Raw genomic sequence first — 26,822 nt, forward strand, 5'->3', positions numbered from 1 at the left:
TCACTTGACATTAATATTAACGATGTTCGCCTAAACAATATTAATATTAAGCCATTTAGATAAAGAAGGTTATGTCAGAATAAAATGTATGACGTAATTAAAAGGAATTTGAATTAAAGTTGACAGTTTAAAGACAGAATTAGATAACATTTCCTCGAAAAAACAGTTTATTTAAATAACAGGTAAAAGGTGTACGTTTAAATTGTATTAGCTTAAATACTTAATTGATATTTCCTTGAGTTTATGCTTATTTCGGTTGAAGGGCTATGATTTGATGTGTAATAGTTCCTATTAGTTGTAAGTGTGTTTTAGCGGTACTGAAATTGAGCGAAAATAACAGGCTTTAAAAGACAATAATTGTCGGTTAAGTTTAGGCCTTCATATTTGTTCACACGGTCTAGCAATCGTAATGTTATTCAATTTATACTGGATAGACTATAACTACTTCATTCAGACTATTTGTTTGAAGGTTGTGTTGTAACTAGTAGTGTTCTAACGACGAAACTCCGCTGTTATTATTATAGGTTGCAGATACTTCAAATTTAGTCCATTTCCTACTGGTCTAATGCTCTACTTATAACGTGGCGCAAAATGGGTTTAAATAACACAGCGTTTGGCGAATTTTGGTTGGTAAAGGGTCGGGTAATATAATTACCGCTCTATAACTGCAATTCGACGACAAATGTAAACGAATGATTGTAGCATGTTGAAATATCTATCAAAATGTTGTCATATTTTTTGGAAGGAATATTTAATTGTTGCCAAAATATATTTAAAAACAGACATTTCCACATTAATAATTTAAACATAAGCCCTGCAGTATAGATATCACATTGGCATATTAATACAACAAGGGGATTTAAATAAATATTATTTTTAGACTACAACCACTTAATTAAAACTAAGTGTAGTGTGCTATCTTATTGAAGTTCATAAATTATAAATTCTGGTCACGTGTCGTTGCGGTTGACCGCGCAGGAAATATGAAATTAAAGAAGTATTTTGGGTAAATTTTGCAAAATCATGTCTAAGCAAATTATGGTGTACATATCACACTTTAACAGCAATTTGTATTTTAATAAAAGTCGTTCAATACAGCAGCAAATTTCATGGCCAAATCTACGATATCCATCTCTCTATTCGTATGTTGCGCACGAATATGCTATACGATACGCTACTTGTTATATGAAGGCTATATTATCTAATTCTGTATACCTATTACCCATAATTGAAGCATTTGTGGAGTACAGGACTTTTCTTTTGAAATCGAGCGGGTCGCAACAGACTGTCATGAATTTGTTATTATTAGGCAGAGGGGTGGAGAGCCTCTTTAAATGCTTAAAGCGGCTTTGATGTTTGAATGCTTAATTTGACAATTTATTTTGAACAGTCATATTGGTAATTGTTATTGATTTAAAAATACCTGAGTTTAGGGCGTTTTGTGTTATATAAGGCAGCTGTAAGGCTATGAGAAACTAAAAAGCTATTCACCATAAGATTAGAAATCTATCCGCTTTAAAAAAAGTCTAAATGACAAGTTTAAAGTGATTTTATAATTCTATATTTTAAAACAATAGGTGCTTGTTTTATGTCAAAGGCACAATTAAACGCATTGTTATCTATTGTCTAAAACAAACCAATCTAATTTCTATGTTTCCGTTTAATTGTGACAAGTAATATCGATTTAAGAGAAAAAAAATAATTAAATTGCGAAGTTTGTTTGTTAGTCTAGAGAAAAATTTGCAACATATTTGTTATCTATTTTAAGCAAACAATAAACGAGATTATATATTTACTCAGCTATGAGAATAATTTAAAACATTTTAGAGTAAAATTAAAATTTTTATCTTTTTATAAATTTTTTAGAATTTGATAAAACAACTTGTAAAAAACTATTAACTATTCTGGTCAGACTTAAATGCGATGCAGTAAATTGGCCAACTTATTTAATTAAGCAATCCCAAAGGTCTGGTATTGATTATATTGGATTTTGGAGTTAATTTAACAAACAAGCAAGTTATCGACTGATATGGCTCCATCAAATAAGTCCATCACCATTTTTCTATTGATTTGCCTGTTTTCATTAATTACTACAACACAAGGTAAGCTATAGTTTAACTTTTTTACTTGTGTGTTATTTAGAAAGATTTAAAAAACTGAAGTACTTTTTAATAGATGCCTATTCTAAATTTTTACACTTGTAAATTTTAGCATTATATTTTATTTATTATTTAGTTTAATTTTTGGTTTTATTTTTTGTGTATTATATTTTGTCACTATATATGTTTACGTTGTTGTACTAAAATACCCATTATCAAACGCATCTAACCCTAACCCTGTGTTTACTTATTTCAATTTTGTGGATAAGTTTTGTTTTAAACAAATACAAAACCAACAAACTAAATTCTAAGGCGCTATATTTTGCAAATAAATACACACTCAAGCACATTAATAGTATAACTCAACAGAAAGGCCAAAAATTCACGAATATTGGCTAAATAAACTTGCCTTAGCACGTATTGCTACTCTAAATAATTTGTATTCTAGTAGGTTTTCAGGTAATCATGATAAAATATAATATATCGTTTTTTGTTTGGGTGGTCTCTAGTTGTGTTATTTTTCTGTTTAGAAAGATTTCTGTTTATGTTTTGACGTTTGTGGTATATATAGTATAGAAGTCAACTTTACAGTAGCAAAATTTAATTAAAAATTTTCACTTGAAAATAAATTTTGACTAAAATTAACATTTCAATTTAAAAAAACACATTTTTTTATAAATGAAGTATTTAAAAAACAGTTATGATCAAAATAACGAACTATAAGTGACGTATTTTAAATTAAGTTTTTTATTTACTTTTCCATCGGTTTACTTTCTTAAAGGTGTTTGTTTACCTAGCTCAAATACATATCGGCACTTAGCCTATATAAACGTCCTTTCAAAGTGCTATAGTGTATTTGGTCTTAGCCTACAAATCGGCCAAAATTAATTGAATAAAAACCTGTCAATATTGTTTGACATAAGCGGAAAATTTAAAGAAAGAATTCAATCCGTTAGTGAATGTATTACTAAGTTTTTAAAATTCGTTAAATAAAAATACGCGGGCATTATTATACCGTCTTATGATAATAACTCTATCACGCTATATAGGTGTGTTATTATATTTCTATATACTGCCCATACAACTTTGTTAAATTCAATTATTAAAGCGTTAAATAAATATTCTATCTTAATCATTACCTTGGATGTTGGGAATATTACATTTTGTGGCGTCTGAAAAAACATATATTGTGTTTATTTTATTATTACACGGTTATGGTTTTATATTTTCATTATTTGGTAATCCGCGGTTAGTCTAAAATTATATTGTATACAAAAATTGCGTCATTTTGTGGAAATTTACGGCGTAATTTGAGATAATTTTACATGTTTGTCATTAATAAAAGAAGGTCGACATTAAATATTTATGTTTTTGTATTTAGAATCTTATAATTATTAATATTTTGCCAATATAACGATTTTTAAGAAATATTTGCGGCTGTGTACTCTTTAACAACTTCATAAATATAATCCCGTACTTGTTTAGATGTGTTATAGCACCACTTGTCTGGTATAGGGTTATGAATTGTATTGTAGGATTAGTTACGGGACATAAGTTCACATTAGTAAATGTTTTGTTTGTAAGTAGGATATACATATGCGCATGTAAAAATATGCAGCAAACTAATAATTAACACAACAGATGGCAAAAAATAACTTTTTAATTCCTAATCAATGTGAGAAAATTATTTAAAAAAATGAAATAAAATATTTTCTTGCTTCGCGTATTAAAACTATGATTTAGATAGACTTAATAACTTATGCAAATTTTAATTTGAATGTTGTTTAAGATTTGTTAACAAGTTAAGGCGGACATAATGGTTTGTTAAAAAGTTAAGTTTTTATAAACAAACATGCTGTAGCCTTACCACATGATAAGAACAATATCACGAACTTGTTATACCAAGAAATTAATTCAATTTCTCAATACAAATATTTTCAATTAAAAAAATTTTTTTTTCAAATTGAAGTTTGTGAATTTTTTTTTTGTAATTGCTGTATTATAATAAAGGTGATAAATGCACAAAATCGGGCAATTTTAACACTGACTCCATGCTCAATCTCAATACAAATTGCTTGTTTATCAACAGACGCTTTATTTTAAATAAAACAATCAGTCTTAAGTTGTAAAACAAATTATAAACTGTTTACAAAATTGTTTAAAAACTTTTCTAAACAAACTAAACGTTTTTTTGTTGTTGTTTTAACCGATATTAGTTTAACTAAATGTGTTGATATTTATAATTAGTGACCACTTTATTTTAACAGAAATGCGTTGTAATTAAATCAGAGATTATAGCATAATTACTACACTTTTACATTTTAAAAGCATTATAGTGTTGTTAAATTATATACTTTTATTTTAATAAAACGCATTTATTTAAGGACTTAAAAAAATTAATTTGCTGCTAAACTAAAAAAAAGATTTTGTTTATTTTTTAAATGTTAATTTTATTCATTTTAAATTATATAACATGTATTACTATTAAAATTATTATTTTAAAGAAATTAAAAATTGACATGGCCTATTTATTTCAACCCTGTACTAATACATTTATTATTTTTTTAGGTCGACTCTCCAGCCTTGCTGGCAAGTTCCATCTTTCAAACGAACTGGCATGCGAGGGTTATTCAATCGTACTTCGTTGCCCTGGTTCGGACGTGATCGAGGTATTAATAACAATAAACTTGAACCCCTGTGTTTTAAATGCGAACCGGAAATGGTAGGTGCATTTAAAACAAGGTTTTGGGTTCTTTTTGGCGATGTTTAATCCGAAAATAGGACCGGTGTACTTGTTCTATTGACGTCACGTATTGGTCTGTTTTTCGTTAAGGATGTGGGCCAATTGCTGTGTTTGTTTTATACGGGTTTATGTGTTCTGGGAATGTTAAACAAAAATTTCGTTTTTATGTATATTCTTAAAGTAGTAACATGAAAATACTCATGAAAATAAATTTGATATTCGAACACATAACAAAATTAATGGTTACTTTGTAACTTATTGTAAATTTTTATTAAAATAAAGTTTTTAATTGTGATATATTTTTTTCAATAAAGGTTGTAACTTCTATATTTTATTTCCAACAAAGGTTGTGACTGCTGAATATGGCAGACAAAATTCTGAGACTTGCGTCACGAATCCTGAAAATATGAAGAACACAGATTGCTCTTCTACAGACGCACTCGAAGTCATGGCAAACAAGTAAGTTTGGAGTTAAAAAATGGTATTTTGTTTGTGATATAAATGGATACGTTTGGCATTATTTGGTAGTGTTGTTATAATACTACATGTAAATAAAATTAGGGGAATTCAAAAGATTTGGTCTTTTATTGTTTTCTTTTTTGCTTGCAAGTTGTTTTTTGGGCGTTTGGGATTCTATTTTATTAGCTAACTTAACCACTTTTTCGCATTTTAAAACAACTTCGAACTTTAGACATAGTTTAGGTTGTTTCGGCTACGCCTTTAGCCCGATAAGAGCTAGCTTTGTCTTTATTAACACGCTATTCATCACACAGTGCTGGCTTGCAAGGCTAGCAGCACTTGAGTTGAAGAAACACCTTTGCCTAACAAAATGACACTATCTTTCGATCTAACATATCGAAGGCTCGTCTTTGTATATCTAGTCGCTTAAACAACGCTTTATCACAGACGCTTCGGCAAAGATAAAAATCATACTAATTTACCAAGGCTAATTTTCGTGATTAGATTTTTGAATGTTAAATAAGGTTTTTGTTTAGTTTAATTGTTTTAAATTTTCTCCTTAACCTGATTTGTTTATTGGTAAATGTTTGGTTCTTGTAAGCAAGTATTTTTATGAATCGAGCCACCTGAAAATTGCTTGATAAAATCTTTTTTTGATCGTTTTCGGATAAATTTAGATTACAAGTGCACGTTTGTAAGATTAAATTTGCCAATTAGGAAAAACATATTTTATTAATTTAAAAATAAACCTAAAAACACATACAAAATCCGGCCAAATTTAAATAAAGTCACCAAACTAAAAACAAACCAAAAATAATTCTTTTATTAATTGAACTATTTTTAAATTTAGTTATTGTACCATAAAATAATATTTTCATACTTAGATTAAGATTAAATTGGCCATAAAGCATTGTAAAGATAGGATATTATGGCATGGTCGATTACATTACAAGACTGTGACCCGCTGTGGAAAGTTATGAGTATATGTTGAAATCTGGGCCATGTGAAAAAACATTGTTTTAATTTTTGTATTTATTTGTTTATTTCTATGGGCCAGCGGGTAATAGATATTGCGCTGTAATGTACATGTAAAAATGTTAATTTGGCATATTGAAAAGTTATGTTGAATAAAGGAAATTCTATAAAAAAACTGTTGTTAAGGTAAATAAAAACAAATATTTTATCTTTTTGACTGAATGGCTATATTTGATTTACAATTTTAGATTTTATTAAAAGTGTCATTAAATTTGCAAATTATTATATTATCACAAAAAATTTACTAAAGATTTTTTTAGTAAATATTTATTTTTGGTAGCGTTTTTGTATATTCAATTAACCGTTTCAAATTTTAAAGGGATTAAAATTCAACCACATAATTTTAAATTTTAAATCTCCGATATAAACTGGGCCATCATATAACTGAAAATTAAAGTTAAATTAGTACTTCAAAATGGAGTTGAACGCCATTTTAAAGAGTGATCATATATGGTAAATAAGGGGTAAAAATAATTTAATTATGGTAGTATTTTTTTCTTGCAAAATGTAGGAGTTTATTTGTAAAGATGCCAGTAAATTTTTCAAATCAGAAATTGTTATATAACATCTTGTAGAATGTGTTATAGATGTGCTTATGTTTTAAATTTTAAAGTACTTTTACAGTTTCTGACGTATTGTCATTTCCTACCTAAAACAAAAGACAACTTTTTACCTCTTAACCTTTAACCCTTGAACGTCACTTTAATAAAAACGACAGAATAAGCTAAAGTAGTTAGATACACGAAATAGTGACACTTTTCACGCTGCTTTGCAAAGATAAATCACGTATACCCCTGACCTTTGCACCGCGATAACACGACTATAAGTGCCACGAAGCCTTTTGTAATTCAATACTCAGCCTGTCGGTGTATTTTAAAAGATTTTATAGGTGTTAAGTTTTAATAAAATACGCAAAAGCTGGTTTTGTACTTTCTGGTAATGCCACCGTTATTGTGAGTTAAACGTCATGGCTTTAAAACTAAGAACACAAAGCGGTCACGACCCCTGTTTTGGTTCATTTACCTTTTTTTAGAGAATTCGATTTAATCTATACTCACCTGCATCGAGAAATTAGGTACCGATTGATTTTTAATATCTTTTCAGCGGTTTTGTTGTTTTAATACTTTACAAAATATGAGACTTGAACCTTCCGAGTTTGTATAAGAACTGGATAGGCCTGGGACTAAAATTGGAAAAGAATTTATTTAAATAAAAATAATAAATTAATTTATTTTAGTAAAAAATATTTTTATAAATTTAGAAAAATTTTACTCTCAAAAAAGTTAATTTTTTCTATTAAAACAACAATTAAAACCCGTCTATGACACATCGTCTAAACTATGACGTCACAATTCCAATGGTCCTTCATCGCGCTAATGAATATTAGACCACACCTGGCCTGTGTGTTCTAAAAACCATATTAGGATTTATGTGTGTACATTTATTGTTACGTCATAATCGGCGTTTCAAAGGCGGCGACAGTTTGTCAGAGTCAATCAAGACTTGTAGCGATTTTGTTTACTTTATTTTTGATAATAAATTTGATTTGTGTCAATTTAATTTTAAAATTAAACTAGTTTAGAACACTTAAACTTGTCCTGAGTTGGTATGTGAAACTTTTTTAGGATTTATTTTCCGAAAATCGCACTTGTAACTGAGATAAGTTGAAGTGTGAATGATCTTAGTTAAAGTTCGAAGATTTTATCTTCAAATTTTTGACCGATACAAAACAGTTCGAAATATTTGTTTTGAAAATTAACTTTTTACATGTCGGAAACCGGAACGCAAAATAAACTGACCAAATACGAGAACGTGCTTATCAAAATATACACATTTTGATAAAAAAATGATGTAAAATTTAAAGATCATAAATTTATGCAAAATAATATTTTATCTCTTTATTATTTTAAAGCAATTTTGAATTAGATTTCAAGTACAAATTATAGCTTTAAATAGAAATTTTTGATTTGACTTTAAATTTTTTTTTTTAAATTATTAATTTTTTTAAACTTTTTTTTAGGTGTAACAATGAAACACAATGTAAAGTAACTGTATCAAGCAAAAATTTCGCCGATCCATGCCCCGGTACTCACAAATACTTGGACGTCCATTTTCGATGTGTTAAATACAGTAAGTGTTGTTATATTTTATTTTTTTTGGAAATGATTAAAAAATTATTTATTAATATACTTTGGCAGCATCATAAAAATTCATCTATTTTCTGTCGAATTTTCCTTATTCGGCACAACTTCCTTAAAAATATTTAACATTTTGCAGTAATTATTAGTTATTATTTTAAACTTATAAAAAAGGGTTAATCTCATTAAGCTAAAAGTGAAGCATTGTGTATTCTTACATTGCCCCCCTTTATGATGCTTTCGAAAATGAACTTAATTATTTTTGGCGAGTTCTAATTAAGTTAAAACTTGCTCAAGTTGAAAATAATTATCCAGTAAATTGTAAGAAATTTTGGAGCTAATTTTTTTGTGTTGTTTTAAGACAAAATTGCGCCATTTTTTAGCACAATCATGATATTTATGTTAAAAACATTATCTAGTAGGCTATTAAAACCAATTTGTATTAAAATTTTTTCAACCCAAAATTATTAAAAATTACAAAATTATAATGTCTACCCTAAACTTTAAAAATGGCAAAATTGAAGCCCCATTGTGTTAAATTTAGATTTATAATTTTTGTGTGCTAAGTCAAAGAGTTTCGTGATATATGTGCTGTTGGCATATTGGATGATACGGGTTATTAAACAAAGGTTTTTCGATTATAAACTTGGTGTAAAACAACACCCTGCCCGCCTATTATGCCTTTATAAACCGCTATTTGAAGTTTAACCTTGGTTTATACCCTAGCCTAATGGCGAATTATGCTGCTTTAATAGGATATTGGTAAACAACGGTTAGTTTACTTTATAATTGCGAAAATCGATTCTGGGGTAACTTCTGGCTGGATTTTGTAAAGGTTTTAGTCTGAATTTGTGTTGATGTTGTTCTACGACTGGACAACTTAATTGTCATGACTGATTGCCAGTTTCAGAAAACTGTATTTTTCTGTTTTCAACATAGACACCCAGGTTTTTTAACGGTGTTATTTACCGTTTGCGCATGAATACCTTTTATTTCAGGCGGCGGGCTTTGATTATATATAAAGGGTTAAATGTTATACAAATAGGGGGCTATTTTCCACTGAAATTCGAAATTAAAAGTCGTAAACTGAGTCCGATATTTATCTGCGTGAATCGTCGCTATATTAAAAGCCTTACGTGAGATTTGATTAGTTTTTAGTGCTACATCGTCACGTAAAAGCTAATTGCGATTTGCGAGCATGTAATTAGGTACATTAATCGTTTAATTTGAAAAAGATAATCGCTGGTCTGTTACCGTTATGTTTGCTTTATAATTCCAAGCCGGCAATTAAGATACAAAGTGTTATTACACTTTTCTAAAATTGCTAAACACATTATTTAGATAATTACTTAAATGAACGATTACTATTTTTCCTAGATTTATTACTTATTTTCAGACTATTTTACACTCATTTTCAGACTATTTTACACACTAATAAACCACCAATTTGGTCAATATACTAGATTTAGAGTTTATTTACTGACTTACTTTCATCTATATAGCTTTACTTAATAACCACGACGTTTTTTTGTTGTCTATTTGCTCAGTTCTTTTGCCAGTCGCCACACAACTCTATAGCGGCTTTAGACGTTTGTTTTATGTGTATATGGTCGCTAAAGAGTTAATTGATTTTTGCCAGTTCTTTGATTTATTTTAAGTCAATATTGGTTGTTACTTTGCAAAACTGACCAAATTTTAATATAGAAAAACAAATTTAATTTAAATTTTGTTAGTTTATCGGACAAAAAACGTTTACTTATTTTTTTAAAATTTTTGTTACTAATTTTTTTTTCTTAGTGTTTGGATGTCCCGGAACTCTTACTGGAATCGGATCAAACGTAACCATGGTAACATCAATGCGCAAACAGTCAGGGTCGTGGCTCAAGGATCCAATCTCAAATCCGGATCACGTGTTTTTCTTTACAAGCTCACAAAGATCCATACAGGTGAGTCACGTGGTTATAAATATTTTCCTTTTTACTTTTTTTAATAAATTATTTTTTTTTTACTTTAATAACACTTAAACTGGATTTTTGGTTTTAAATTAAAGTTGTGATTGTTTTGTGACAGGAATATGCCTCAAATGCGAAATTTCTTGAAGGCGACCCTCTTCGAATTTATGATATTCCGTGGTCATTTGATTACAATAACCTGGTGGTTTATGATGGAAATATATTCTTCATTAAGGTAAAAAAAAAATTTTATTTTTTTATATTTCCATTTTTTGCTACTGTTATCTATAGCAAAAAATAGCTTGTACAGTTTATAAATAAATAAATTTAAAATCAAGACCCAAACTTTTTTAGCATTTAAATTTTTATTTAAATTTTATCAAGTTTTAATTTTTTTATTCTTTTTTTAGTCACGAACCAATCGTATTATCAAATACAGTCTTGTTTCTCGTATGCGAATGCGTGAGGGTTCGATTCCCAGCCAAAGAGAGTCCTCACCTCGTAGACCTGGAACTATGGGTAACATTCAACTTGCCGTCGACGAGCTGGGGCTGTGGGTAATTTATTCTACCCAACAAAACGCGGGAAGAATTGTCGTCAGCAAAATCAACAAAAACACGTTATTGATCGAGGTAAGGCTGCTACGAGATTAAATGTTTAAATCAAAGACTGGCGCTAGACTAATCTCTAATTTTTAACAATTATTTTCTTGCTTTTTGCTTTTTAATGATGTGTATTTATCTACAGAAAACTTGGAGAACAACGTTAAGCAAGAGTTCGGCATTACACAGTTTTATGATTTGCGGAGTCCTTTACGTAGTAGGAAAGCGAACAGGGGAAATTGAATATATGTACAACACAAATCTACTAAGCCGCAACGGAAAATCTGTTGAAATTGGGTTCGACCGATATTTACCCCTATCACCCTCCAACCCATTTGGCTTAAAAGGCCCCGAACCTAAGCGTTTATTTACTCCAGCAGCTTCGGGCCTGTTTTCACACAAGAGCCGCACTTTTCTGACGTACAATTACACCTCTGTGACGTATAACCCACGTGACAGGCTGCTGTATGCTTGGGAAGGTACTAAAACTGAAGCTGTGTATTATAAACTACATTTCGGATTGCCTGACCCAATACATGGTAAGTAAAATCCCATTTAAAATACTTGAGTTTAAATTTAAGTATTCTATCACAATTTAAACTTTGTTGTTATAATTTAAGGTGAAAAAGCAACAACAACAACAACAACTACTACTACCACAACAACAACAACTACAACAACAACGACAACAACACCGATTTTTCCTTCAACGAACCGCCGCACCACGACTTTAGCCCCTTCTGCCCCCGGGGTCATTCCAGTGACTCCTAACCCCAATTATTGCCAACAGGTCATCCGTGACGGGGTCACGTGGCAGAAAACTCTTCCTGGAACGACAAGAAGTCAACCGTGTCCGGAAAACAGCGAAGGTCAGTTTGTCCTCTAATTAAAGTTTTACAAAAAAATTAATTATGCATTTTTTAAAAGTTTGTCTTAAAAGTTTGGTTTAACATATTAAGGTATTGATTTGTTTTAAGTCTTATGTGCAAACTTTAGGTCTTATTGGTTTTATTATTTTATTTAGTTTGACATATTTGTCTTTTTTTTCAAGTTTCTGAATGCTTTAACTGTCTTGAAAATTAGTTAAATTAAAATATATTGTTTTTTAATTACATAAAATTAGTTTCTGATATGTTAGAAAATTTAATGTATCAGTCTGTCAATTAAATTGTATATAAAACAAACATTAATATACTTTTCCGATAATTATCAAGTTTTTTACGAATACTCGAAACCGCATAACATTGATTGAAGCTCTGATAAACTTCGCAATAACAGTCTTTTAGTTTGAAACTTTGTGGTTTAAGAAAATGATTGAGCTGCATATTGTTATGAAATTCGATCATTTACACAGCGGTATAGACGTGTTATCGATTTTTAAAAACCCACCAAAATCGGAGACAATTTTTCATTTTTTTCTTATCGTTGTTTGGTAATTACAATGTTGTAAAATAACAGATAGAGTAGTTTCTTATGGGGACTACCTGTAGTGTAAAATATTTATTTTTTGTCGCGCATTCTTTTAAAAAATGTCTTAGTAGAAACTTTATTTCATGTTTTAGCGCTTGAAATTTCTAAAATTGTGCTTTGGAAGGTTCGTTTTTTTTTTATAAGTTTTAATAAAATTTAAAATGGAAAGAAACATTTATATAAAAAAATTTTTATTAATTTTTTAAAAAATTTTTTTAAATTTTTTTTAGATCTTGTTTTGTGGAAATGTGTGGCTAATGACGTCACTCATATAGCATCATGGGATTTAAAAGGCCCAGATTATTCGCAATGTGGTTCTTGGACAAATGACATCGCACAGAGACTACAAAATGGTAAATAAAATACAAATTGTAAAAGAAAAATAAAAGTCAACGAAAAATATTCTTAAAATTATCAAATATTTAAAAAAAATATTTATTTTAAAATTTTTAATTTAATATTTCAAAATTTTAAGGTGAAATTTTAGCCAATGACGCTGCGATGAGCTTGTCACATGGTCTAGCAATCGCCTTGGAAGGCGACGCATCTCTCCGCGCGGACGAAATAACAAGTTCCGCCAAGATTTTAAAGGACATTACAACGATCGCATCCGCGAAAACTCTCTTGACCAAAACGCAAGTAGAGCAACTTAACGAGGTACGTCATAACTTATGCGTGACGTCATATAACGTGACGTTATAAGTTTAAATGCAGGGCTGCATTTCTTTTCCATTTTACTATCAAGACAGAAAAAATTTGCATTATTTAAGGATATATATATTTTGCTATTCATGACGTCATAGTAACAAACCCCCTAAAAGTGTGACGCAATGTGATTTACCCGGCGGGGTATTTAGCATCGCACCCCTTTTCTCGAAACTAATTATCAGGACCATGTCGCCTCAAATATCGTAGCCCCCCTATCTGTTACCCCTTAATCACTTTATCCCGACATTTGAGTCAGTTTATTTGAACTCGCGCGACCCCCAGAAATGTCACGTGACTCATTCACGGGGAAAGTCACGTGGGCTAGGCGACGACGGACGCTTTCATTTTTAGTTTACTTAAGCATCGGGTGACGTCACTCATTTTAAAAACAAACTTGCCACGCTTCAAAGCAAGTCCACTGCGCGGTGATTTAATCGTTTATGACGTCATAAAGGGAGTATGAAGGGTGCGCGGACGAACGAAACAAAAACAAAGATCTGTCGTCGCGATTCGCCGCGATTTTTCGCCCAATGAAAACGAGTTATTCAGCCGCTTTCCTGTGCGGTCACGGATTGGTTAATTTCGCTTTAATTGTTTCATTTACTCAAGATTTACTCGATATTTTCTCAATGGAGTTTGTTTATTTTGGGCAAGGGGATTTATATAGGAAACTGATGGCCTTAAAACGGCGAGGATTTTAACCAAATCTGACTAAAACAAACACAAAGGGGATTATGGGGCTAAAAATGAATGGTATTGATAGATACATAGCTAATATGGGGTTATTTCTTGTTTAAATTATTAAGGGTTAACTTTTTTTTTTACCAATTAAGTAAGGTCTTGCTAAAGAAGTTTCTAAACTAACATTTTTAATAGGAAAATTGTAAAACTTGAACCCTAAAAACAGTAGGTTAAATACAATGTTTATAAATTTATTTTAACTTTAAACAACCGTGTTACAAATTACTCAAAAAGTTGAAAATTTATTTTTTGGTTTTGCTTCGCTAGGCTAACAAGTGCTTGAAAATCGTTCTATGTTTACGGGCAACTTAATTTAAACCTTTGGTAAATTTGCACAATACAACATACTGGCTCGTGTTGATGCTAGTTGTATTTACATAAACGCAGATTTGTGTCTGTCCAATTGGTTGTCGATTAATCGCTTTGAAAAAAAAATGTTGATAAATTTAATTTTCTGTTAATATTTGCCGAAGTATTCTAAAAAAGTACATCGAATAATACCATTTTTTTTTATGTAATTTTTCAAACAAATTATTTTAAAAAATAGAAACCAAATTTTGATTTTAAGTGTTAAAAAACAACATTGTTACTTTATAGCTTTGTGATGTCATTTATCTATTAATGACGTCACAAATTTCAATTTTTCTGAAATCGACCTAACGTCAATCAGGCGTTCAAGTCTTAAAATTAACCGCGTTTAAGGCTTGTCGAAAATAGGGGCCTGTGGTTGGGTAAGGGTAGGCTCTAAAAAAGCCAAAATTAATGTCGGAATTTAAATTGAAGTTCACCAATTTCTGTTCCAAAACAAACTTGGTTCGGATACAAGTTGTGTGTGTGTTGTACACAAAACAGTCTGTAGTTAATTCGTGCTGGGTCACTTAACAACAACCAGAACGAGTTGGTCATTTTTTACTTTGAATTGGGAGCCTACATTGGGAAAACTTTAGGGCTTTATTTTATTTTTTAATTTAAAAGAATTTTCTATATATTTTTGCTATTATGGGACTAAAAATAGAAATAGAATGTTAAGTTAATAAAATTAAACAAGTTTATATATAACTCCATGTCATTAAAAAAACAGAAATTTGGAATATTTTTTTGAACCCAATTAGGTCTATTTTTGCCCTATTTTGTTATTTTTATCACTTGGTCATTTTGACTTCCAGACAGTCTTTAGTCATAGATTGGTATCATTTAAAATTGTCGTCAACTTCTAATAACATTAATTATATCATGTCTATATCAATGTTATTAACCTTACCTTAACAAGGCTTTTACAACGTTTTTTAAACTCAAGGCCTTGGGCTATAGTTGTATTGTTTATAATAACAATGGTGTCGAGAAATGACTTTTACCGATTTTCAAAAAAATACCGAGTTTTTTATTTAGGATTAGTAATTATGTTAGGATGAGTAAGATGTAAAAATAAATTTAAAAAAAACTTCACACCAAAATATTTTTCTGATTGAACTTTTGATTGCTCAGAGATTTGTCTTTAAAGATTGTATTTATTGTCTTTTAAAAAGAGATGTTTAGAATTATTTTAAAGCAATTTTGTCATGTCTTTTTAATCCCATTTTTTTATAAATGTACTTACTTAATTGTTATTTAATTTTTACCCATTTTTTTCTGTTTAGGGGATTGTCAGCGCAGCGGATACCCTTACCAGCGAAGAAAACATTCAAACCTGGCTCTCCATGGAAAAAACGACACGTCACAAAGCCGGAAATGACGTCATTCAGAGCGTCGAGGACAGTGGATTTATATTGGCCAAGAGCATAGCTATGGACTTTCTGAAACAATCAGGTAATTATGACGTCACAGTCGCACGGAGATCAAGAATGTGTTGTGGTGGAAACAAATAAAGTGTACCTCCGCGCGGCGAATTTTAAAGCAGAATTTAATCTGTGTTTGGGGGACAATAAATAGAACCAATGTTTTTAACGTGTTCTGATTTTTCTGACAGGGTCTGTGTATTTTGAGACATATTTCAATATTAATTTTTTTTTATATAAATTTTGTAATTTTCTTTAAGCTTTAAGTAACTTGTGTTTCGAATTTTAAACGTTTTTGGAAGTTTGAACTTGCAGTTACTTATATGGTTTTTATTCAACTGAACACTGAACCTGAATACCAAATTTTTTTTTGTTTAGATTCTAAAATTACTGTCAAAACTGACCTTTTAACGCAAGTAAACGTTCAAAAAACGATTGGGGGAATTATCCGACCTGTTGTGTTTCCCGATCCTTTGCTAACCGACCCTACGCCACAATGGTCGAAAATGTCCGATCAAATTTTAATGTCAAGTGAGAATGTAGCATCACAATCTACTAGAGGTAAAAAAAACAAAAAAGTTTTTTTGAAAAAGTTTTTAAAAAAAAACAGTTTTTTTATTTTAATTTTAATTTTAGGAACTTCTCAGCTCGTTTTCTCTTTTTACAAAAATCTTGGAGAAATCCTGGATGCTCCTTTTTCCTCCCAAGAGGAGAAGCAGGGAGTGGAAAGTGAGAAGTGGAATGTAGACTCGCGCGTTATTTCTGCAGCCGTGGGGGCGCCTGGACGCCACGTGACCTTGAAATCGCCAGTTGTAATCTTACTAGAAAACAAAAACGTAAGTGTTAAAAATTTTTTTTTTTAAATGAAAATTTTTTGTCGAAAAAATTTAGAATTAAATAAAAAATTAAAAATTTATTCGGTATTTGGTCAAACGCTATTCAACAAAACTTTTAGGCGGTATAATTAAACAAAAACACAAAGTAGCAAAATTGTTGTTTCATGTTTTCTCCAATACTTGGTCGATAGCAGTTAAATTATGTATAAGGTATTTGCGCACGATTTTCGTCACTAGCCTCTCAATACACCTTTCCGTGATCGATCTTAAGTTTATTCCTTTTAATTTCTGTCAGGGTATCGATCCAAATTAAGCCAACAATGTCATTAAGGAATTAATTCGTTCCTTAATTTAATCCCGATAACAGGTTCGACTTAGCTAAGGTTGCCTTGCTTAGCCTGATAAGATTACCACGTGGTTTTTAAAACAAACTTGGAAAGTTTTTAGGCATCGATTTTGCATTTAATTTAGTGTTAAAATCGAAAGTGTGGTTTTTAAAGCGAACTTTATGAACTTGATAAATTTCTGGGCCTTTAAAGCTTTTTTATATTGATTTTTCCCTAACAACATAGCAGCTTGTTTATGCAATTCCTGGACTTATCTTAGTTTTGTTTATATTCAGACTTCTAAGTTGTTTTTAAATGCAAGAGTCATTATTTAACTTACAAGCTTGTTTTTAGCGACCTATACGGCCCATTAAGCCTGCCTCATTATACAAGACAGTTACACCGAATATAGACTTACAACTGTATTATGGTCAACAAAGTTAACTGACATTTTCTTAAACGCCGTGTTTAACCTAATCTTTTTAACTGTCCATCTGCCTGTTTAAAGATAATTTAGGTCTTAGTTTTAATGATTAACATCTTATAGTTTATTTAAAGCTTTGTTTTAGAAAAAAAATTACCGGTCTTTAATCGGTTTTGGGAAGTGTTTATTTGCTTACAAATGGAAGTAGACCAACCCAGTTTTTAATGTGTTATTCTTAATTTAACATGTCAACTTTTACGTTTATTAGTGAAAATAGTACAACATTAAAAAAATTCAAAACTAATTTTTTACTTTTGGAGGGTTTGAAAGTGCGTTAAAGTCTGTTGTTTTTCTCTAATAACTCTTTGTTTTTTTAACTAATCCATTTATCAGTTTGGTTTGTTTTAAAAGTAGGACGGCTTTGATAGTTTGGGTATTGAATCTCCCGAACTATATGTTAACTCAACTCCTTATCTGTTTTTCAAACGTGGTTAGATTTTAAAAGCCCAGTGGTCTATATCTGTCGTTAACTTTATATAACTGCACAGGTTACCGTTTGTTAAGTTTTGCAAAGTAGGCTAATTACTTTACCGGTTATCAAGGCTAAGAAACTGGAGACCGTTTCGGCTTCGCTTATGATCACAATTGATTTTAGATAAGAAATTACTGGACTTTGAAAAATTGTTAGACCGCCTTGGTGCTTCAAAAAATAAATTTATCTTTTCTTCAAAATTTAGGCTAACTTATTTTAGTTTATCTTTGACGCCTATGCGATTTTATAGTTTAATATAATACCAATAATTAAATTGTATTAAACTTTGTCAAATTTATTAACAAAAGGTGTTTTTTTGTTGTTGTATTTTGACAACTTTGTGTTTTTTATTTTAAAAATACCAAGTCAGCAGTTGTTACGCTCCGTTGCTATACGAATGTAATATCGAACAAGAACACTAATATAATAAGATGACATACACAAAAATGACGTCACCTTAAAATTTTTTGTCTAAAAATATCATTTTTTGAGGCAAAAACCGCATAAAGGATATATTACCCTATACCATGGTTCATGGTGCTTAACATAGGATAACCTTTTAATAAACATAAACAAAACATTTTTCTTTTATTTCTTTCAGGAAATTGACGCCCCCAGAAAATGCGTTTTTTGGGATTACTCCAAAAGGTAAGAGAATATAACTTGAAAAAGGAAAAAAGTCTGTTATTAAATTTTTTTATAAAATGCTGTGAATATTGCTGGAATGACTTTAAAAGTATATTAATTTTCCTTTTTATTTAAATAATGTTACCTTTAAAGAATTTGGTTATAATTTAATTTAAAGAAAATTTAGATTTTTTTATTAATTTTTTTTTTAATTAAAATTATTTTTTTGTAGCCAAGGAGTTGGGTCGTGGAGTAGCGAAGGCTGTGACGTCACAAAATCGAATTCCAGCCACACGGAGTGCTCCTGCAATCACGTGACTAGTTTCGCGGTCTTGGTCAACGTCAGGGGAGTGAAGGCTCCCTCTTGGGAGCACCAGGTGGCGCTAGATGTGGTGAGCAGCGTGGGAATTTCTATTTCCTTGTTGTGCCTGGCAATATGCATCTACACATTTACTTTCTTCAGGTAATTATTTTTTATTCTTTTCTATCTGAAAATTAAATTAAAAAATTAAATTTTAATATAATACGTAAATGAAACTATTATGCAGCAGTTGTTATGGTCTAATACTTACAATTTTAATTAACGTAAGCCTGAAATCTAAAAGATTTCTCTTGTAGCTCTTATTTAGTTACCTTTTCGCTTCAATAGCAGTTGTTTAAATTATCGTTAGCCTAAAATCTTGCATTTTATCCATTGCGTAAATCAAATAATATTTTGGCATTGAACTTAAGTTATTTTGGTAAACAACGTTGTAATGCATTGGCTTAAATGGGAATTGTTTTTATGTGTTAGTTTTTGTTAATGTTTGCGCTTCAGTAACATATTTAAGTAGGCGTAAGGTTAAAATATCGGCATTTCCATGTCGTATTACTTTATTGAAATAAGTGAAAACTTGTTTTAATGTTGCTAGTTTTTTGTGTATATTGAATAACGTTGTCTTACAAATACCCATGTTTTTTATATGCTTGATCTAACGGAAAAAAATGTCGTACCCAACTAAGTGTAGTATATTAAATCTTTACTTAAACATTGGCATTTATATAGTTTTGGGTATTTATAAGCTGAGTCTAACGAAAAAAAACACTAAGTTGCAAACTTAACTAGAATAAGAAAGGTTATATATTACATTGGCCTTTATCCTTTATCCAACTAGTTAACAAGAACGGCGCCTATTGGCATTAAGAATTGACTTTGTTATTGTTGTTTTAAACACACCTTATTTGATTTCAACGAAATGAAACTTTTAATTGATCACCAGAGACTTGTTTAGACGAACTTTGGCCTTGAAGTTTGCGTCACAACCATTTTTTTAATTGTCGTGATTGGTTCAGTAATTGGATTTGGTTTAATTCTTTGACTTTAATTTAGTTGTGGGTTGCACAACAACTTAATTTAAGCTTGTTTATCTAATAACACTGCCTTAAACTGTTTGCGGTATAGAGTTTTGTAGGTTTATAAGAACCAATTACTCAAAGCCAATTTTCTTCGCGAATTTAAATATTTGTTAAAAAATTAAAACTTGATTTTATAACTGGGCGCGACGCGGATTATTTTTTTAAGAAAGTTTCTGTTAATCTGGCGGATGAATACGTTTAAATCGCTTTTGTGACGTAAGCTGTTTAATCGCGTAAACAATTAATAAATTCCGGCGCCACAGAGCCGAAAATGAAAAGTTAAGTTGAAGTAACAACAAACTTTAAATAAAACATTTTTGACAAATTTTAAATTTAAAAGATTCAAAAAAACATATTAGGATTTGTTTTTATCAATTTTCAATTAGTTTTTAAATTTTTATAGTTAATTTCTGTTTAGTTTTAATTTAAATGGTCCACATTTTAAATTGGTTTTGCTTGTGGCGGAAGTTGTGAAAAGGCAAATTGGATTTTGTTTATTAAATCCGTTTAATTAAAGCTTTACTCCTTCTGTAATAAAACCTGGAATTCAAAACAAGGTTTAGGTTTCTAGATAGGACAATTTATGTTTACTTTGTATTTATAAACAAAACTCTAAAACTAAGTAAATGTTATTAAGGCAGTGCATTAACATTATTAAACACTAGTTTATAACTCTGACTTTTAAGTATAAAAACATTTTAATATTTGTGTTTAACAGAAGAGTTCTATAATTTTTAAATAGCTTGTTATGGTTTTCATATTATATTTTAACAATACTTTTATTTTAGAAATCTTCAAAACGATAGAAATACAATCCACAAACATCTATGCATCAGTCTTTTTGTTGCCGAACTTTTGTTCTTGGTCGGAATAAATCAAACAGCAAATCATATACCATGTGCCATCATCGCTGGATTGCTACATTATTCGTTTTTGGCCGCTTTTATGTGGATGGCGCTGGAGGGCTTCCAGCTTTACGTTATGTTGGTTGAGGTGTTTGAAGGCAGGTCAAGATGGAAGTGGTATTATTTGACAGGATATGGTAAGTCTAAAAACTCCAGCTCAACGTTCTCTTTTAATAATCTAGTTTATAGCAATTTTGTCAAAATCCACTTCAAATAATTTATTTTATAATAACTTAAACTTGAACTCTATTTTATTTTTGTTCAGGTATTCCTGCAGTTATCGTTGGTGTTTCAGCAGCGGTTGACGTTAACGGATATGGAAGTGCAGACGCTTGTTGGTTGAGTGTCGAATCAGGTTTCATCTGGAGCTTTGTTGGGCCTGTATGTGCAGTTATATTGACCAACTTAGCTTTTCTGGCCATCACTGTTTATAAGATGTACAAGCATACTTTGGGATATACTGACTCATCGAAAATCAATTCAATCAAGTAAGTAAAGTTTGACATCTTCTTGTTTCATATAAAGCTGAAAAGTTTAATAGAGAAGAGATTAACTTGTCAAGATAAATTTTTTGACTATTAGTTTTAAATTTATAGTTGTCATTTAATTGTTAATTATTATAACTTGCACACTTTTTAAATAAAAAATATTAAAACATTATGTTATAATTGCAGAGCTTCGGTTAGAGGTGCATCTGTGTTACTATGTTTACTTGGAATCACTTGGGCATTTGGTATCTTATGGGTCTGGGAACAAGCTCCTATTATGGCTTATTTGTTCTGTGTGTTTAACGCCTTTCAAGGGCTTTTCATATTTGTCTTCCACTGTCTCTTACAAAAAAAGGTTGGTAAAAAAGTTGCTACTATATTCTATATATAATACAAACAAATGATTTAACAAATTCAAAAAGATTTCGTGTTTTTTATGAAGATTGTGTGTAAATTTTAAACAAAGTTTGTAATATTTGCTTTATAATTTCTGGTTGCTTAATCTTTATCATTATAGCACATTAAACTTACTATTCAAGCGACCCTTACAAAGCTAATAATTACTGGAGGACAATTTTTTTTAAACGAGACAAAAGTCAAACATTAGGCTCGACAATTTCGGCGTTTTTTTATTTGAAGTCAATTGAAATCGGACGCAGGTTTAAGCTAGGCTTACGTCTGTTCACACCTTAATCTTCAACAGCTTGACTGCGTAATGTGACACTTAGGCCAATATTTTAGAAAGGAAGATATGGTTCTCAAATTATGTTAAATAATTGTAATATCAATACCTGTTTTCTATATTAGTTTTAAAGGTAAAGACACATTTTTATAAATTTTTTGGTCTTTTCTTTTTAAACATGAGTGGTTTTAACGGATTTGTGTTTTGTCTACTGGCTTAGCGTGTAAAAGGAAGTAAAAATAATGTAGTTCGTTAATATTTTATAAAGTTGTGCGTATTTTGGTTTAACATTGGCAACTTTTCTTACACTACAAGTTCATTTCCTTGTTTTGGGACATATTCACCTTGCCCGAAAATCGAAAGTTATATTTAAACGCTACTGACATTCAAAAACATTCCGTGAACAGCAAATAAAAATAAAAATTTCTCTCTTTGCCAAATTTCTTTGAATTAAACTTGGCCGTACCCTGAAATAAAAGCCAATAACAAATATTTTCAAAACACAATTTTTGTCAAAATTGTTTTGAACTTTTTTAAGGGAATGTTAAAATCTTCGACATTTTGAGGCAAACACCTGGCTCAGTTAAAATATATAAAGTCACTTTGTGTGAAATCGCGCCATCTGCGGTGAAATAATAACCCGATAATTACCTTTTAAATCGATATTATGCTTAATCAAACAAAATAAATAGTCACCTGATTTTTTTAAAGATTTACCAGTAAAAAAATATCCAAAAAAAATTAAGTTGTAAAAAAATTCAAAATTTAACGAAAATGTTTAACTTACCGGTATAATCACATATCATTTTTGTGTTATATTATTTTAGCGATAAACTTTTAAGTGCCCTGCCTCGCTTCATAGCAAAATATGAAGATAATGTTTCTGGTATACACTTTCCCATGACCGCTAAAAATCGGGGGAAAAATTTGCGAAGCAAAAAGTTTTTATTTTTTGTCTCTTTGGGGTTAGGTCCTTTTTTTTATAATGGGGTAAGACGTTCTTGGATATCGTTTAAAGCGCCCCATAGGATACGCATGACTGCTGCAATATTGAAATACCCTATTTATTCTAAAGTTAAGGTTAATCAAAAGGTCGTTAAAAATGGTAATTGTTTTTATGTTAAAAAAATGACTTTTTTAAAACTAATTTTAAATTTTATGAATTTAAATTTATATTTTATATTTAAAGTAATTTGTTATTATTAAATACCTTCTAATGAAGTTTATTTACATAATTATGGATAACTAAATTCAATTTAAATAAATTAGTTATTTTGTTTTGTGTAACTTAGTTTGTATTTATAAAGAAAACTGTTTTTAAAATACAGCTGGCCTTTTTATATGATATACAAATTAATAAGTCAATTCAAAATATAAAAGCAAAAGAAATCTAAAAACTTAAATAACAAATACATTTTAAAACTTTTTAATTAAATTTTTTATTATTGAAATCAAAATTTTATATTTTTTCTTAAAGGTGAGAAACGAATATTCGAGATGTTTTGGCAGAACAAATTGTTGCAACAAAGGATCACGTGATTCTTACGTCAGCAACAGTATGTCGTTCTCAAAACAATATACACCAGGTCGATATTCAGGCGCTCCAACTACACATAACACTACTTTGACTACACAAACACCTAATGTAAGTAATGTTGTATAGTGCCATGTTGCCTAAAAGCATCAAAATGCATATTTATTTGGAGGCGTGGTGTAGTGGTTAGAACACTGGGCTTTATTACATGAGGTCCTGTGTTTGATTCCCACTGCTTTTATGCTGTAGTAGCCTTGAATAGGGTGCTATTAGTAGTTTAAACTCTCACTGAGCCAACATTTAATCAGCAGTTTATTTATCGGACAATTATATTATATAATATTCCAAACTGCCGAATGCAATCATAACTGGATTGAAGTAACTGATGTTACTCTATGCTTCGGTTGTAAAGGCGACCTTTTTACATCAAAGATAAATAAAAAGATGAAAAAAATATTGGCCAATTACTGTAATATTTTTTAATATAAAAGTGGTGGTGATACTAAATGTTATTTTCTTTGTTTTTAGGCGTCAAGCCAACTTCACAGGTTATGGAACGAAACTGTCGTTAATCCCCGACCCTCCGACTCCGGGGTCACCCATTCTCAAGATCTCGGCCCAAACAGAGGTAATTATGACGTCACAATTGTATTAAATTCTTTAGGTTGTTGTACTGCGTTAATTTAGGATATTTACTTTTAAATATCGATTTTGCACAGAATGCTCCATGATCACGTGATCAAAATGACGTCACACGATATGCTTTAGTAAGTCTATCCACATATTTAATCACGTGACATCTCCTCAATTTAACCGCATCATAAAAAATTAACTAAATCGTATAAAAACATTAACAATTCCGCATATAAGATGCACTTACAATCAAAATGTACAAAGTAGATACATCTTACAGTTGGTCATATTAATATTCAATTGATCATAATCATATAGGCCGATCATCTCGAATATTAACAATGCCGCGTATGCGCTACTCCACCTTGCGGAGTAAGGGTTATGACACGACAACGTCCTCGATTATTTTCTTTTATCCTCGTTCTGGTTCGACGCGCACTACGTCATCGGCAAGCTTTACGTGCTCGGACACGCTTATGGCAGGTCACGTGCTTGTGACGTAACGTGTTGTGTGGCGTAATAAAGCATTGTTGTCTTTGTTGTGGTGGAATGATTGAAACCATAGTAGATCATTTTTTTTTAATTCAAAGGCACTTTAACAGTTTTTTTATGCCATTTGCAACTACTAATGGTATTTAAATGTAAGTTTGTTGTTAGTGCTTTTTTGTGTCGTTCTCTCAACTTAAAAAAAAAAAAAAATAAGGCTGATATTTAAAATATGTCGTTTTAAACAACAGATCAAACCCGGACCGCGCAGTTACAACGCCACAGCGCCACTCAACAGTTTCCGTCTAACTCCTCACCTCAACTACGTCGCGCCAGCGCTGAAAGGTTACTTGGTCCCGTGCTTAAACAAGAAGAGCCTAGGCCTTCGTTTGCCGATGATGTATTTTTGCCAGCGAAGGGGGGAAACCGACCACCGCGAGATGTCGCTCCGGAGCACTTTTCATCGGAAGACGCATACCAGTATGATCGCCTACAAAGGCATTGTCACCCAAATGAGGCAACAATGGATAACGATTATCACGGTCACGATAATGAGTGCACACATCGCCATCACACGGGGCATCATACAAGGTATCACGGACCACACGTACCACGTGCCATGACCATGAACCACGCAAAAATGCAACCCAACGTCCTACCCGATAATGATGACATAAACAGAATAAAAAGACAACAGTTCCAGAGAGCAAATACTTTAAACAACAATTTTGGTCCTCAACAACCTCAGCGCCAGTGGGAACGAAGACCCCCGTCGCCCAACCGAAGATTCTCCCATCCTGTTCATGCACAAGGAGAAGTCCCGTGTCCCCGTCACGCTCAGCGAGAGCACTGCAACGTGGAAGGCTGTTTTACCCAGCAGCAGCAACCCCCAAATTTACCGCCCCACCCTGTGCACTACAGGCCACATCCTCATGATCAGTATAACCCCCCTCGACAGTATGCACCGGCGCGTCAATACCCCTCTGTTGAATCCCGACAAGATCGGCAAAACCGACGTCGCCGGTCTTTAACCAGCTCTGACTCTGATGACCCGATCGCTAACGACTTCAGTGCAAGCAGTAGTGCTGGGTCCTCTTGTGGCAACCCGGCATCATTGAGTCGAACCGTTGGAGGGCGTACTATGATGAACGGAAGTATAATCTACGAGGCCGATCACAAAAATGACCGAAATAACCGAGAAAACTGGACCCCCGCATACCGGGACGAGACCGACCTTGAAGTACAAAGAATTACAAATCCAAGTGACGTCATCAGTAAGTGTGAAACCGCTGACAGTCAGCGTGACTCCGCTTTTTATCAAAGTATGCCAGATTTAAATGCATCTCCAAATGAACGGTATAGCTCCCTTTCGAGCGGTTGTAGCCCGGAAATCAGGGGAGTTGACGACGATTCTGGTTTCTTATCGCGGCCCCCGCCTCAAAATCAAAACCCCGAAAGCCCCAGGTACGTTTTAACCCCACCTTCTGGGTTTAAGGGTACCAAACAAACAAGAAACGACCGAGTATATGAAGATATGATTGTTAAGTCCCATGAGTCGCCTGATAATGAGAATTTTTACAAAAGTTTACCTGATTTAACTGAAGATACAGATAATAGGCACCCACAACCTGAAGAAAGATATTATTCTAGACAATCCAACTCGCCGTCAGAGGCCGCTGTTGATCCAACAGGCCGAATGATGACATGCTTATAAACAATTTATTTTCTATGTACGCTGTTAAACAGCAAATTAGTTGAAATTTGTTTTTGTTTTGCCTTCGGTCGCAAATTTTTTTATGTTTTAATCAAATATTATAAATCGCTGTTTCGTTGCTATTTAAAAGTTTTAGTTAAATTATTGCTGTTTTTTTTGTATATTTTTTCCAGACCAAAATTGATGAAAACCTATTCTGATTTTTGTATGTTCCAAATGTTGTTGTATTATTATTGGTGGTGGTGCGACTTATTCTGCCTATTTATTAAAATGTATTAAATTGCTTTTTTATAGTTAATGTTGCTATTGCAAATAATGTACAAATATTTGCATTAATAATTTTAAAAAAATGCAATTTTTGGGTTGTACATTTTAATCTTTTGTGTTAAAATTTCCATTCTGTTGACCAGGAGTTATTTTTCGCGGATGAATACCGTTTAATGAACTTTTTTTGCTATTATTATTAACACTGTATGATTGCACTTTTTGCGCAACTCCGTTTAAAATAAATCTAAATT

General features: G+C 31.3%; 1 protein-coding gene across 2 annotated transcripts; it reads left to right on the plus strand.

Moving 5' to 3' along the window:
* The first annotated feature begins 1,872 nt into the window (after window positions 1–1,872).
* On the plus strand, window positions 1,873–26,822 carry LOC145744660 (adhesion G protein-coupled receptor L2-like). Of its 2 annotated transcripts, XM_082562568.1 has the most exons (23): window positions 1,873–2,102; window positions 4,668–4,768; window positions 5,189–5,301; window positions 8,357–8,466; window positions 10,272–10,420; window positions 10,545–10,661; window positions 10,837–11,058; window positions 11,174–11,567; window positions 11,649–11,897; window positions 12,729–12,851; window positions 12,974–13,155; window positions 15,585–15,753; window positions 16,101–16,283; window positions 16,359–16,558; window positions 18,442–18,488; window positions 18,700–18,930; window positions 20,651–20,904; window positions 21,033–21,255; window positions 21,442–21,610; window positions 23,415–23,582; window positions 24,000–24,099; window positions 24,191–24,238; window positions 24,842–24,949. In XM_082562568.1, the coding sequence occupies exons 1-22, from the start codon at window positions 2,030–2,032 to the stop codon at window positions 24,208–24,210; spliced, it is 3,597 nt and encodes a 1,198-aa protein (XP_082418694.1). In that variant the 5' UTR covers window positions 1,873–2,029; the 3' UTR covers window positions 24,211–24,238; window positions 24,842–24,949. The 2 variants fall into 2 exon arrangements, with proteins under 2 accessions (XP_082418694.1, XP_082418693.1); XM_082562567.1 differs by lacking the exon at window positions 24,191–24,238 and having other exon boundaries at window positions 24,842–26,822.

The sequence above is a fragment of the Corella eumyota genome, chromosome 3 (genome assembly GCF_963082875.1).
Source record: "Corella eumyota chromosome 3, kaCorEumy4.1, whole genome shotgun sequence".
Classification (NCBI taxonomy): domain Eukaryota; kingdom Metazoa; phylum Chordata; class Ascidiacea; order Phlebobranchia; family Corellidae; genus Corella; species Corella eumyota.